This window comes from Lissotriton helveticus, chromosome 7, assembly GCF_964261635.1.
Source record: "Lissotriton helveticus chromosome 7, aLisHel1.1, whole genome shotgun sequence".
Taxonomy (NCBI): domain Eukaryota; kingdom Metazoa; phylum Chordata; class Amphibia; order Caudata; family Salamandridae; genus Lissotriton; species Lissotriton helveticus.
The window spans coordinates 898,028,593-898,041,529 of record NC_136068.1 but is presented as its reverse complement, the minus strand read 5'-3'; the positions used below and the strand labels follow the sequence as shown (position 1 = coordinate 898,041,529).

Sequence of the window (12,937 nt, the reverse complement as noted above, 5' to 3'; positions counted from 1 at the left end):
GAGAGCATCTTCCACCATGGCTCAGGAGTGATAGCCAAGATGCCTGCCCTTTGTGCAACCAAGGGCAAGGAGACATACTCCACATGACTTGTCTCTGCGAAGAGCTTAGACTAGCCCGCCAACAGCTATTAAAGGAACAGTTCAAGCAGATGGGGACGAGCACCCGAAGGCAAGCGGTATACTCGCCTGCTTGAACCCTGCATATACCAAAACTGAACTGCAGATATGTCAAGTTCCTGGAAAAGATAGAGCAAAGACTGCAAAATCCCAAACAACTGGTGACTACTCATACAGGCAACTAGCAGACAGCCGTTAGGTCGCAAGGACTTATCCTGCCCTCACCCCGGGAAAAGACTGTTAGATAATCACTTTGGGTCTTTTTACATGACTACAACTACTAGACCCTTTTATTCTATTTTAAACATTTTCTATTGTAAAATGTTTTGTACTGGTTTTAATTAACTATGCACAATAAACTTACCTTACCTTACCCAGATAGCTCTCGATTTTCTAGAACCTACAATCGCCAGCAGGCTCGTAAAAACACAAGACTAATCATCAGGATACATGCAAGAGCTGTACCATAAACGGGGACCTCCTCTTACCTTTAACTTAAATTGTCTCCAAATCTAAAAACCAAAAACATGTCCTACACTATGACCCATTTATTAATGCACACATGATTCACCATCATTTTCACCTTAAAAACGCAGTACTTACTGTTCAGTCGTACATGTGAATCAGAGGTTTTGGCCTGAAACATGAAATGCCAAAATAGTTTACAACCACACTCCGAAGAGACTCTTAGGATATAAAACTTCAAAAACTGACATTCTCAAGCGCTGACTTAATGAACCGGAATCTATCTGTTCTCCACTCGACTAACAGACAGAGTACGGGCGCTGTGTCCAAGTTGATCTATAACCTCCACTTCGTATCACATCAAAATACGTGACAGCCATATTGGGTGTACTAAATTAATCCCCTCAAACCAAGTAAGATTACAACCGAAAATAGATCAAAAATACACACCTAACAAAAGCAATGTCCCATTGTAAAGCCCAGCAGTCGTGAAACCAGGGAACACACAGGACACAGATGACAATCAATACAGATGCACGCGCAGCGTCCAAGTAGACCTATAGCCTCCGCTTTATATCCGGTCAGAAAATGTGTTGGCCATTTTGGATGTATTGAATTCATCCTCTCAACGACAAATAGATAAAAATTGCATCCGAAATACACACCTAATAAAAGCAATGCCCTATTGTCAAGCTCTGCAGTAGTAAAACAAGGGACCACAAACTAGACACAGTAGATGTCAATAACTGTGTTGTACATCATTAATGCAATATAGATCATAGTCATAAAATCAGTATACAAGTTCAGTGGAAACCTCAACATGTATATATGTATAGCATCCTATATATAACACTAAATTCATATGTTATATGAGGGTTATATTACCAGATACAGGTCCCCAACCAAGATTCTACAAAGTTGCCAACCTGTTCCATTCAACAAACTAATTCAATCCATTTTCCACATTTTTGGCTGACCAAATCCATCTGTTCTTGTGTGAGCAGACTATCGACAATCTGCAACTCTTAATCTCAAGCACAAACCATTTCATGTCTGAGGGAGTATGTGAGTTGATTAAATAATGCTCAACCAATGGTACATTTGTAATTTTACGAATGCGCGATTGGTGCTCCATAATTCGTTTCTTCACCTCTTGTTTTGTTTTCCCAATGTAGAATAAGGAACATGGGTATTGTATGCAGTAAATTACATTCTTGGAAAGACAATTCGAATGGTGTCGCAAAATCCATTCTTTTTCATTTAGAATACACAATTTTGCAACAATTGTGGCTGCACAATATCCACATGGATAATGCCCCACTACAGGCATTAAACCCCACATATTTTGTAAAGTAACAGGAGCAGGTTCATTGTATGCTCTTACCAAATGATCTCTTAAATTTCTGGCCCTTTTAAAAGCAAACCGAGGTTGCTTTAATTGTGGTTCCATTTTTTTTTGTATACGGTGCCAGTTTTCAACACTATTTTTTTGATTATAGTGGACTTGGTTCCAAACGTTGTGACACAGGTGATCGCATCAGATTCCCTTTCATGATGATTTTTCACTTGTAAGGTCTGTCTGTCATAATACCAAGCCAGTTTCATCGAGTTTCACTAATCTGTAAGGGTAGTTTCTTATCACCAACTTGGATTGTAAAACTTTAGCCTCTTTAAAATAATCCTCCCTTCTGTTGCGTCTAATCCGCAGAAACTACCCAAAAGGAAGATTATCGCCAAAGTTGCGCGGATATTTCAACAGCGTATTCCTCACTGTAGGTTTTGTATAGAGGCTCACAGATAACCGACCCTCTTCATTCTAAATAGTTAAATCTAGGAAACTGAATGACCGTTTATTACATGCAATCGTAAATTGCAGTTTGGTATCCTGCTCCTTAAGCCAAGAGTGAAACTCATGTAGTTTAGTTAAGGTGCCTTCCCATATTAAACCTACATCAATGTATCTCAGATATTTCTTTATATGGGAATGAAGGGGATTATTATTGTAAATCACTTCATCTTCAAAAGAAGCAACAAACGGATTCGCCATGTCTGCAGAAATTGCGCCCATAGCTATGCCTTTAACTTAGCCATAGAACTCTCCATTAAACATAAAAGTTTTGTTCTAGAGCAATTGTAGCACAATCTACAATAAAATTAGTAGGGACCTGGTGTGGACAAGGTCTCTCGTCCAAAACCTCTCTAATGACTTTGAGAGCTTCTGCTTGGGGTATGCTTGTATACAAGCTTTTATATCCATTGTCACAAGGATATCTGTGTATCATATGGTTGACCTTCCAATTGTGTTATAACATCTGAACTATCCCTGGTATGAGATAGTTTATGGGGAACAAAGAGTTTGATGAAAAAAATCAGTATTCTCAGCCAATGGCTGTAGAATAGATGGACAACAATGGGCCTGCCAGGGGGGTTGTGTACTATCCTTATTGATCTTTGGTAGCGAATAAAACGCTGGGATAGAATCTTTTTTTGTTTAAATATTCAAATTCCTTCTGGCTAAGCCAAAGACCTTCACAACCTTGAGTAGTAAGATTTGCAATTTCTTTCCTGATCTGATCAGTAGGATCTCTCGATAATTTTCCATAATACAGTGGATTATTCAGTTGCCTTAGTACTTCTGCATCATAATCTGTCTTATACTGTATGATGGTGCTACCACACCTGTCAGCCGGTTTAACAATTATATCATTCCGACTGGCAAGTGCTCTCAAGGTCAGATATTGGTCCTTGGAAAAATTGTATTTAATGTATTTTCTTTCTTGGAACATTTGGTCTACCTCAGTTAGACCACATTCTCAAAAGTATTAAGTTCCTTGGGCATATGTTTAGCTGCTGGAAAGAATGTAGAAAAACATTGTAAACCAGTAATGTTGTTCTGTGTAGTCCAAGGAGTCTTACTGAAAAAATATTTTAACCATAATGTTCTGAAGAATTTATACATTTCAACTTGGGTGGTAAATGAGTCGTTTCTATTGGTTGGAACAAAGGATAATCCATTGCTCAAGAGCTCAATATTTTTGAGCTTAGTTCATGTGTAGACTAATAAAAGAATAGGCACTATTTCCATAGTTTAATTAGTCTGATTGGCCATTACTGGTATATTTTCGTCAGTGGTTGAATTTACCATTCCTAGTAACTGTTTCTTTGGCGGAACCCCAGAGTGTATTGGTTCCTGAACCGGCCTCTTCTCGTGTTCTGAGCCCGACCTCTCTGTGGTAGTTGGCCTCTCGATAAAAAAGGATTATGCACTCTTCTAAATCTGTAGTTTGGAGTACTACCTCTGCTGGTATTTTTGTCAGAGCTTGAAGATGCTGTGTCAGAGAAAGAAGTATGTTTTGGGACACAATTCAGGGGTGTGGAATTCAATAAAATATCTACTTGTCCATGGGGCAGGTTGCTTCATAAATCTACTTGTCCTGTAACAAAATCCACTTGCCCACTTGGTGCCATGTACTGCAGCGACAAATTATGGCCGCAATCCCATTATATAAGAGTTCTGCTATAGCCTCCTTGATTATGCCAGGACTCATACCAAAGTAGTGTTTGAATACTTGCCATCCCCTTATGTTGCCATGTTTCCGCAGATCTACATACTGAGGCTGAAGGTAGTCGTAAGCAATAGTTCCAGAGTCAGAGTGCCCTTTTAAGTCAGTGCAAACCTACGAACATGCATGTTTTAAGGGTATCAAAAACTCTTTTCTAATATATTCCCATACAGAGAAACCTTCTTCCAGGGTTAGCAAAAAAGTGGTTGGAGGGAAAGTGAACTTGCAAACACTCAGATCTTCGCATGAGCAAATCTGCATATTTGCCCATACAAAAATGCAGTTCACAAATATTTTCTAGGAGTACTATTTATTGTCCTACTCCTGTAAATTCTTGGGAATTCACGAAAGCCGCATAACTACCCTTAATGCAAGGACATGTACCTTGGGTGCACTTTTGAGACTTTATTTAACAATTGGGCCCCTAATATGGTCTGGCGTTGACTGTGACCTTTTGTGTTTCTTAAAGTTCTGTTTCGGCTGGCTTCACTGAGTTGACGGCATTCTGTTCTTTCACAAGGAGCATATCGGCACACAAAGTATTTTTGTTCATTGCCAGTAACTACTGTGGCAGTGTGCGTTTTGAGACCAAAAAACTATTTTTGCTTTTGCCAATGTTTGTTATAATGGTGAGGGCCTAGCAGCTCGCACCCCAATAAGGTTTTACAAAAACCATGCATAAACATGTCACACGTTGACATAACTAAAAAGCTGACCACTAATTTCAGACCCACTGGCTTTGCCAATGCTGGTTTGTTTTTGTTTCCCATAATCATATTGAAACTGGTTACACTCATTTTCCGTTATGAATATTTTTGGGAAACACTAGCATGCATCAACACATGTTACTAAATGATGATGCAAAGAAAGGGTACCTGAAACTTTACAGTTGTTTAGCTAAATGCTTTTTTTTTCCTGCTTTCATTTTTTTAATGAACATTTTATTTTGAAAGCAAAGAATCCTCAATCTTGATTTCAGGCTTTTGCAAATATCTGCATCAAATCCGAGAGCATTCCGGGAGCATTATACATAAGCTTCATTTTGCTAACATTTGAAAACGTGTGCAAACATTTTTATTCTGGAACCACTGTCAGCAGTGTAGTCGGCGCTTACATTTAAGTAGAGCGCTCACCCTAATAATAAAGGATTTCAATTAATGAACCATAAATACAAGTTTGAACAGCAGTAACATATGAGCAAAAATATTACCTTAACTGCAGATAGTCTCCTTCCCTGATCCATAATGTGGTACTGCAACCTGGCAGCCAAAAGGTTTGTGCTGCAGGTGGTTGGGCCTACTTGTCCCAAGGACAAAATAAACCTAAAAACGTGTTGCCCTTGACCCCAAACAACATGTCCTGGGCGTCGGGCTATAGGAATTCCACATCCCTGACAATTAGTCTGATTGGGGTTCTGTTGAAGAAAATCTTTCTTTAAATAGGGATAAGTGCCTTCCCTACAATGTTTAATACCTTTTTTGAAGCTTTATGGTCTTTTTAAGAATGTTGTTTCTTTGGAAATCAGCTATTGTTTTCAATTTCTTAAACTCGCAAGCATCTGTTGCAGGATCCTCTAGTATTTGTTTTTCCAATTCTGCAATCTCACTTAAGTTTTTCAATATGTCTTAAAACAGTCTCAATAATGAGAACCATCCAGCTCTGTTAGCGTTTATTTGAAACGAAGCTGAACCGTACTTTGAAGTCGTCATCATCGACAAAAATAATCTGGCTATTTCGCACTTGTAGCCCTACTGGAATGATGTCTTTCAAACAGTCCGTAAGAAATTTATTGTGTAATTCTGTTCTTATTACTTTGTTATGTAGTCTTTCTAAATTATTGCGTATTGTTTTTTGTTTTGTATTATGGCTTGAGTTACTTGTTTGGGGTCCTAGAAGTGAGGGTCCACCTGCTATCTTTGCAATATACTCCTCTGTATATGTAAAAGGTTCCTGTTCTGACATTGGTAATTCTAGACAAATAATAATGACAATATAGTAACTAAAATTTTAGCAAAATGCAGACAGATACGAAAACTACGACCAACCACTTTTTATAAAGGGCCCTTGCAGACAGCGTCTGCGCTTACAATCTAATACAAAAATAGGGCAACCCACTAGTCCCCAAGGAACTGGGTATAATCAATAACTAAATACAAGTGTACCCTGAGGAATCATTCATCTATAAATTGATGCTTCAAACAGTCACACTCGTGAACAAAATATTCAACAATCGGGGAATTTCTCATGAATTTGTATTTTATTCTTTGTATATATTTGATTCAATCAATTTTATCAACGAGAAATAAATAAATGTATTATACAGCAACAAATATATTACTGACTCAGTATATATAATACAAAGTAGTAGCAAACACCTTTTTGTTTTGAACAAACGTGAGCAGTGCGTAAAATCAACCATACATGGAAATTAATTGTTTAGTTATTTACATTAATTTCATTGTCCATCAGCAAACCTAAATGAAAACAAAAGATGTAATAGCATCGATTTTTCGGTCTCTTTAACGGTCTACAAGGTCCATGATACCATCTTCAGGACGGTAACGTTGCACCGTGAATCTAGTAAAATAAAAACATTCATAATCAACATGTGGGAAAACCCTGAGTTCAACACTATTGTCGGCTCATAACTCCATTTGATAATGGAATTAAATTCACCCTATGTGCAAAAAACAAACAGAAAAGTGCTTAACTAAAAACCACACCATACTACAATTGTTAATGTGTGTTTACTTGCAAAACCAGTACTAATCAAACCGTACCACTAGTCCTAAAAATCCGTCCGTGATTGGTAGTGACCAAAACCACACCACCATGTAACAGGAGATCTTACTTGATGGAAAAACACCTAGATATCGCTCTAGTTTCTGGAACCTACAATCGAGAACAGGCCCGTAAAAACACAAGACTAATCAGGATCCATGCAAGAGCTGTTCCCTGATGATTAGTCTTTGGGTTTTTACGGGTGTTTTTTTTGTGATAAAATAGATTGAATCAAACATATACAAAGTATAAAATACAAATTCCCTGATTGTTGAATATTTTGTTCATGCACTTGACTGTTTGAAGCATCAAGTTATAGATGTATGATTCCTCAAGGTGCACTTGTATTTTATTGATTATACCCAGTTCCTTGGGGACTAGTGGGTTGCCCTATTTTTGTATTGGCACATACTAGATCTGCAGGGTCCTAAATGTACTCAATCTGAGGCCACATTGTCACCTTATCTGGGCCTGTCCCTAAATTTGATTACTGGGAGCAGGTATCACGCAGATATCAAAAGTATAAGTGTAGAATAACCACTTCTTCCACAGGTTTCCTTGCTAGGTACAGAAGCCACTTGCACAAAAAGTAAATGAAGTCTGCTTTTATTTGTTAATTAATGCTACTGTTAGCCAGGAGGTGGCTGGCAATACATTGGTTAAGCGCTAAAATGCCAGATCCGGATCCGGATACCGGATCTGGTGGCGGCCCTACCGGCAAGCTTCTCGGTCCTTCATCGCAACAGAGCGGGAGAGAAAAGAGGGGGAGGGGTGGCACTTTTCTTCACTGACCGTATGCGCGGAGAAACAATTTTGGCCGAGGATATAGGCGGGGCGGAGGTTCTAGGTGTTAAACTTAGGCTGGGAACAGATTGTTTAACTGTCCTGGTAGTCTACCGTCCTCCCTGGGCCTTGCCGGAGTTCCCGGATCTATTTCTGAAACTGGTGCAGGACATGCGCTCGAGGTTCGATAATTTGGTCATCTTGGGAGACTTTAATTATCACTGGGAGCTCACCCCAAGAGAAGGGCAGGCTGGCCATATTGACGAGGCATTATCCTCGCTAGGTTTAACTCAGCAGGTAAGGGGACCGACACATGTGAAGGGTCATACGCTCGACCTAGTCTGGTCGTCAATACCGGTACAGGGATCGACAACCTCACAACCGTGTGTCTGGTCGGACCATTACTTACTGAAGGGAACTCTCTTGATGAACCTGCTCAAACCGAAACCGGCAGTAGGTCAGAGGCTGGTGAGGAAATGGAAAAACATCAATGGTGGAAAGATGGTGGCACATCTTTCAGCGAATTATCCTCAGACCTGTTTAGCTGATAATCCTGATGCCCTCTGTGGTAACCTAGAGGAGAGGCTCCGTAGCGCGGTCGACCATGTGGCGCCAGCACGCAGGGTCAATTTAGTGAATAGAGGACGGAGGTCCCCTTGGTACAACGACTCCCTAAGGGAGAAAAAGAGGGTCGTGCGCAAGATGGAGAGAGCCTGGCGCAAAGCCTATGATACGAAGGCGAGAAGCGTCTATCTGCTTGAATTAGCGAATTATAAGCAGGCAATTACAGCTAGGAAGGCAGAATTCTACGAGGAAAGGATCATCACAGCGACAAACCCTCAAAAAGAAGTTTTCCGAGTCCTAAATGAACTCAAAAAGGTGAATGAAAGAACAGAGGCCGGAGTTTACTTTAGAGGACTGCCAGAGATTTCAGAATTTTTTCACCAGCAAAATTGCGGATCTTAATTCGGAAATCGCCTGTACTCCCATACATGCTTGCCCCCCACTGACCACGTCGGCCAAAAAGCCGGTGGTTAGACCCCTGGAGCTTCTTCCCCCCATCACGAAAGAGGACCTGCCCCGGCTCACCGGGAGAGTGAAGTCGGGTTCCCAGGCGGACCCTTGTCCCCCTGACGTTTTCAAACTGGCCATGCCAGGAATAGAAGAGGAGGTGCTGAATCTTTTGAACTCCTCTCTTGCATCAGGAAAGGTTCCTAATGCCTTTAAGGAAGCAAGGTTGATCCCTTTGCTGAAAAAGCCTGGGGCAGATGTGAAATGCCTAAAAAACTTTAGGCCTATTTCCCAGATCCCTTTCCTGGCCAAGGTGTTGGAACAGCACGTTCTGGCCGCCCTCTCGGACCATCTAGAAGAGAATGGCCTGCTGGAACCAAACCAATCAGGGTTCCGTGCAAACCACAGCACGGAACTGGTCATGCTGTCCATCATAGACGAGCTCCGAAATAGGGCAGACAAGAGGATACCCGGCGCCCTGGTGCTGTTAGACCTCTCCGCGGCGTTTGACACCGTCAGTCACACACAACTGTTGACGCGGATGAGACTTGGGCATCCGGGGCACAGCCCACGCCTGGTTTGCTTCTTTCTTACTAGGGAGGACACAAAGAGTTCAGTTGGGAGAATTGCTCTCCACTGCATCATCAATCTCTTGTGGAGTGCCACAGGGGTCGGCTCTGTCGCCCCTGCTATTCAACATATACCTTCAACCACTGATTGGACTTCTGAATCAGATGGATTGTCAGGTATATAACTACGCTGATGACACCCAAATCATTATCCAAATGGGTGATGGGGCACCAGCAAATCTGCAAACCATCTTGAAGCAGACAGCTAACTGGATGTCACTGAATTCTTTAAAAATCAATCCGGAGAAGACGGAAGTTCTACCTGTTACCATCGCCGGCAATCCATGGCATGATGGATTCTGGCCGAGGGAACTTGGACCGCCCCCGGAGCCGGCAGTGGCGGTAAAAAGCCTTGGCATTTATGTGGATGACAAGCTTTCCATGCGGAAACAGGTCACCACGGTGGTAGGAACTTGTGTTGGCATGTTGCGTCAACTTAGGAAGATCGCGCCATTATTGTCCAATTCTACCCTGCGAAGGGCGGTCTCTGCTATGATCCTTGCAAGACTGGATTATGGTAACTCGCTCTACTTGGGCTTACCTCAAACTCCTGGACAAACTTCAGATGGTGATGAACGATGCCGCCAGGCTCATTCACAAAAAACCCAGGAACACGCATGTGTCCCCACTCATGCGTGAGCTACATTGGCTCCCAATAAGGCAGAGGGTGCTCTTTAAAGGGTTATGCATTACACATAAATCCCTTTATGGTAAGGCACCAAGCTACATCAAGTCCCGCCTGACCCCATACACACCGGCCAGGGTGTTAAGATCTGCTGAAGCAACCCTGCTCATGCAACCTCGGTTTAGATTGGCGACAGTGGGCGGTCGTGCCATTTCTAACACCCTCCCAGGGGCCTGGAACAGTCTATCGGTGGACTTGCGCAAAGAACCTAATCTGTTGACCTTTCGGAAGAGGCTGAAGACTGTTCTTTTCCAGAAAGCCTGGGGAGGGATATAAATTTCCTGCAGTGTTTCTTTTGGTTCCTGTGGTGTTTTACTGGACAAGCGCTTAGAGACCCCGGGGTTATATAGCGCTATATAAATCGAAATAAATAAATAAATAAATAAAATTCTAGCTAGATAGTTGGCTGCAGAATTCAGACGAATTGTGTGTAGCTGAGGAGATTAAAAATAAATAACAAAATGGGATGAGGGTTTTTTTTTTTGAGGATTTGGAAATTTTGGATGAACTAAGAAACCAGCAGTTCATCACATGAGCTCCCACCATAAATGCAGAGAAGTGTGTGTGTGTGTATGCATGTCTATTGACTAATTGTGAAGTTATGGAAAGGGCTGATGGATAATGTTTGTCATCATACTGAATTAAGCATTGCAGGGCTACACAGATATTGATAGTGCTGATTACAGTGAGAACCTTTCAACCTGGTGTTTTTTTTTCTTTATTGTAATTGTAAATAAACCTGATAAAACCTTCCAAGAAAACAATCTGGTTCCTAATAGATTTTTGTCATTTTGGTATTGTACTCCTAAAATGTCGCTCTCAAAATTGATAGTGTAGTTTAACCTGTTTTTTTTTTTTTTTCTTTCTGACTTTTCCTAGTGTATACGCACTGTTTACATACATTCTACATTGCCTTTGACTTAAACCTGACTGCTTTGTTGCGTTACCAAGGATTTAGGACAAGTTTATTTTAATTTGACACCTAGAAGGCGGTGGCCTGAACATTTTGAGGTGCACAGTAGTCTACCCCATTTAACTTTCATGCACAGGGTAATTTGTGCCTGGAAAAATAAATGTAAAAATACTTTGAATTTAAAAAATAATCTAGGGGTGAGAAGGTGGCTTGGGTGGAGTGTGGTTTCAAAATAATGCTTAGCCCAATAGCCAACACCAAATGGTATGGGTTTTCAGTAGTTCCAAGTAAGGTGGAGATGCTATGCGGGACTAGCGGCTATTTATGTACACCTTGAATAATCTAGAACATTTACATTGTTCCTATTATGAACCATTGACTCCTTGCTGTTCTTCCAGATCCGGTCATTGGTTAAAGAGCGTGGTGAACAGGACAAGCAGCTCCATGACCTAGAGGAGGAGTTTAAGAAGACTGAAGCTAAACTGACTGCAGCAATTCGAGAAAAATCGGCTCTGGCAGCAAGCATAGTATCATTGGAAAGACAGCTTGCTGACTTGCAGAAGGCTAATGAGTTAATGAAAGTCAAAGTAAGACTTGTTCTAGATTGGGAATCGCTGGGAACAGCTAGTAATGCTGGTCAGTCCCCTGAAACTTGTCAAACTCTACGGTTGATCTGCCACAATCTGTAGTTTAAAAAAGAATGGCCTTCTAATTTTAAAGATGTTGGGCACTGTGATTTTAATTTAGCCGTTTGTGCAACTACTTGGGACAGATGCGCTGATGCACAAATTTAGACTGCAGCACTGGTGGTACACTTATCCTTTTGCATTTAAATGTTACATAATTGTTTCTGACCACTTGAGGTTGTGGAGTCAGTTACATCTCCCAAATAGAAAGTTTTGTCTTCCAAATGTCCTTTCATTACTGCAAGTAGCTAGGAATTAAGAAAAGTTATTTAGACGGTATGTGTCGTGTCCGAGTCCCATGTAAACCTGTTATTTTCTTGCAGTAATGTTAATGGAATTAAACAATTACTCACCGAAAAAATACAATTGACATTTAACTGTTTGCACTAGTGGGAGTTTTTCCTTTGACTTCTAGTCCTCTACTGCCCTTCGGTAAATTCGTTTTTAGGAATTATTTTTCCAATAGATTTTTTTATTTTTTACTTTTATTATATTTATTGCTCATCCAGAATCACGGTAAAATCATAACATCAGTTATACATCACAGAAGATTATACCGAAAATGGCAGTACATTCCATTCAGAGGTAGGACATGTTCCTGGGTGCTCCCAGACAGTATGATCATCCCAGAACCATGGTGGCCTGCATGAGACCCCTCCATCTCTTGTGGGGTGAGGACCCCTTTCATGGAAACCTCTATAATCCTGGCGTACCAGGACCTCACGTCCTCTTCCAGTTTGTCCTCTCCTAACTCTTCATGTGGATTAGCTCTGCTGTTGCCCAGTCCCATAAGTCTTTGGCCCAACTCTCCGCTGTGGGAGGGCATCTAGCTCATCCACCTTCCAATAGGTTGTCTTATCCTGTTAAAGCAATATTGGTTTGACCAGAGTCTCTAATGCTTTTGCTGAATTTTGTAACTTCTGTTTTAGTTTTCAGATGACAGCACAAAGAAAAAGATTAACAGCCTTTGTGTGGAATTGATGGAAGCCAAGAATAAGCTTGAGGTTAAGGAGAAGGTAAGAAACTTCAAATTTTTGTGTTAATATTTTTACTGAGGTACTTCAATCCCTCAAACCCACACATTGTTTCTCATTGTGAGAAAGTCCCTCTGTTGCATGGTTAGCCCCCGACTTTTGCCTGAGGTTGATGGGTTTCTAATGTAGTGCACAGGGTCCCTGCCAACCAGTTCCCCTGTGCCGGTGCTCCTTCCCTAAAACAAACCCCAATTGGTAGTTCTGCCTCCTGTAATTCCCTAGTAAATGGTACCTTGGGTACCTAGGGCCTGGAAGCGCAAGAGGTTCCTT

The 12,937-nt window shown here is 41.1% G+C and overlaps 1 protein-coding gene across 2 annotated transcripts in view; it reads left to right on the top strand.

The window, feature by feature from the left end:
* The window catches only part of HMMR (hyaluronan mediated motility receptor), a 472,605-nt gene that overhangs the window by 65,723 nt on the left and 393,945 nt on the right, over positions 1 to 12,937 (top strand). For both annotated transcript variants that reach the window (XM_078653402.1, XM_078653403.1), the window contains 2 exons: positions 11,346 to 11,534; positions 12,563 to 12,649. In XM_078653402.1, coding sequence (XP_078509528.1) covers positions 11,346 to 11,534; positions 12,563 to 12,649 — 276 coding nt within the window. The remainder of the gene's footprint in view (positions 1 to 11,345; positions 11,535 to 12,562; positions 12,650 to 12,937) is intronic.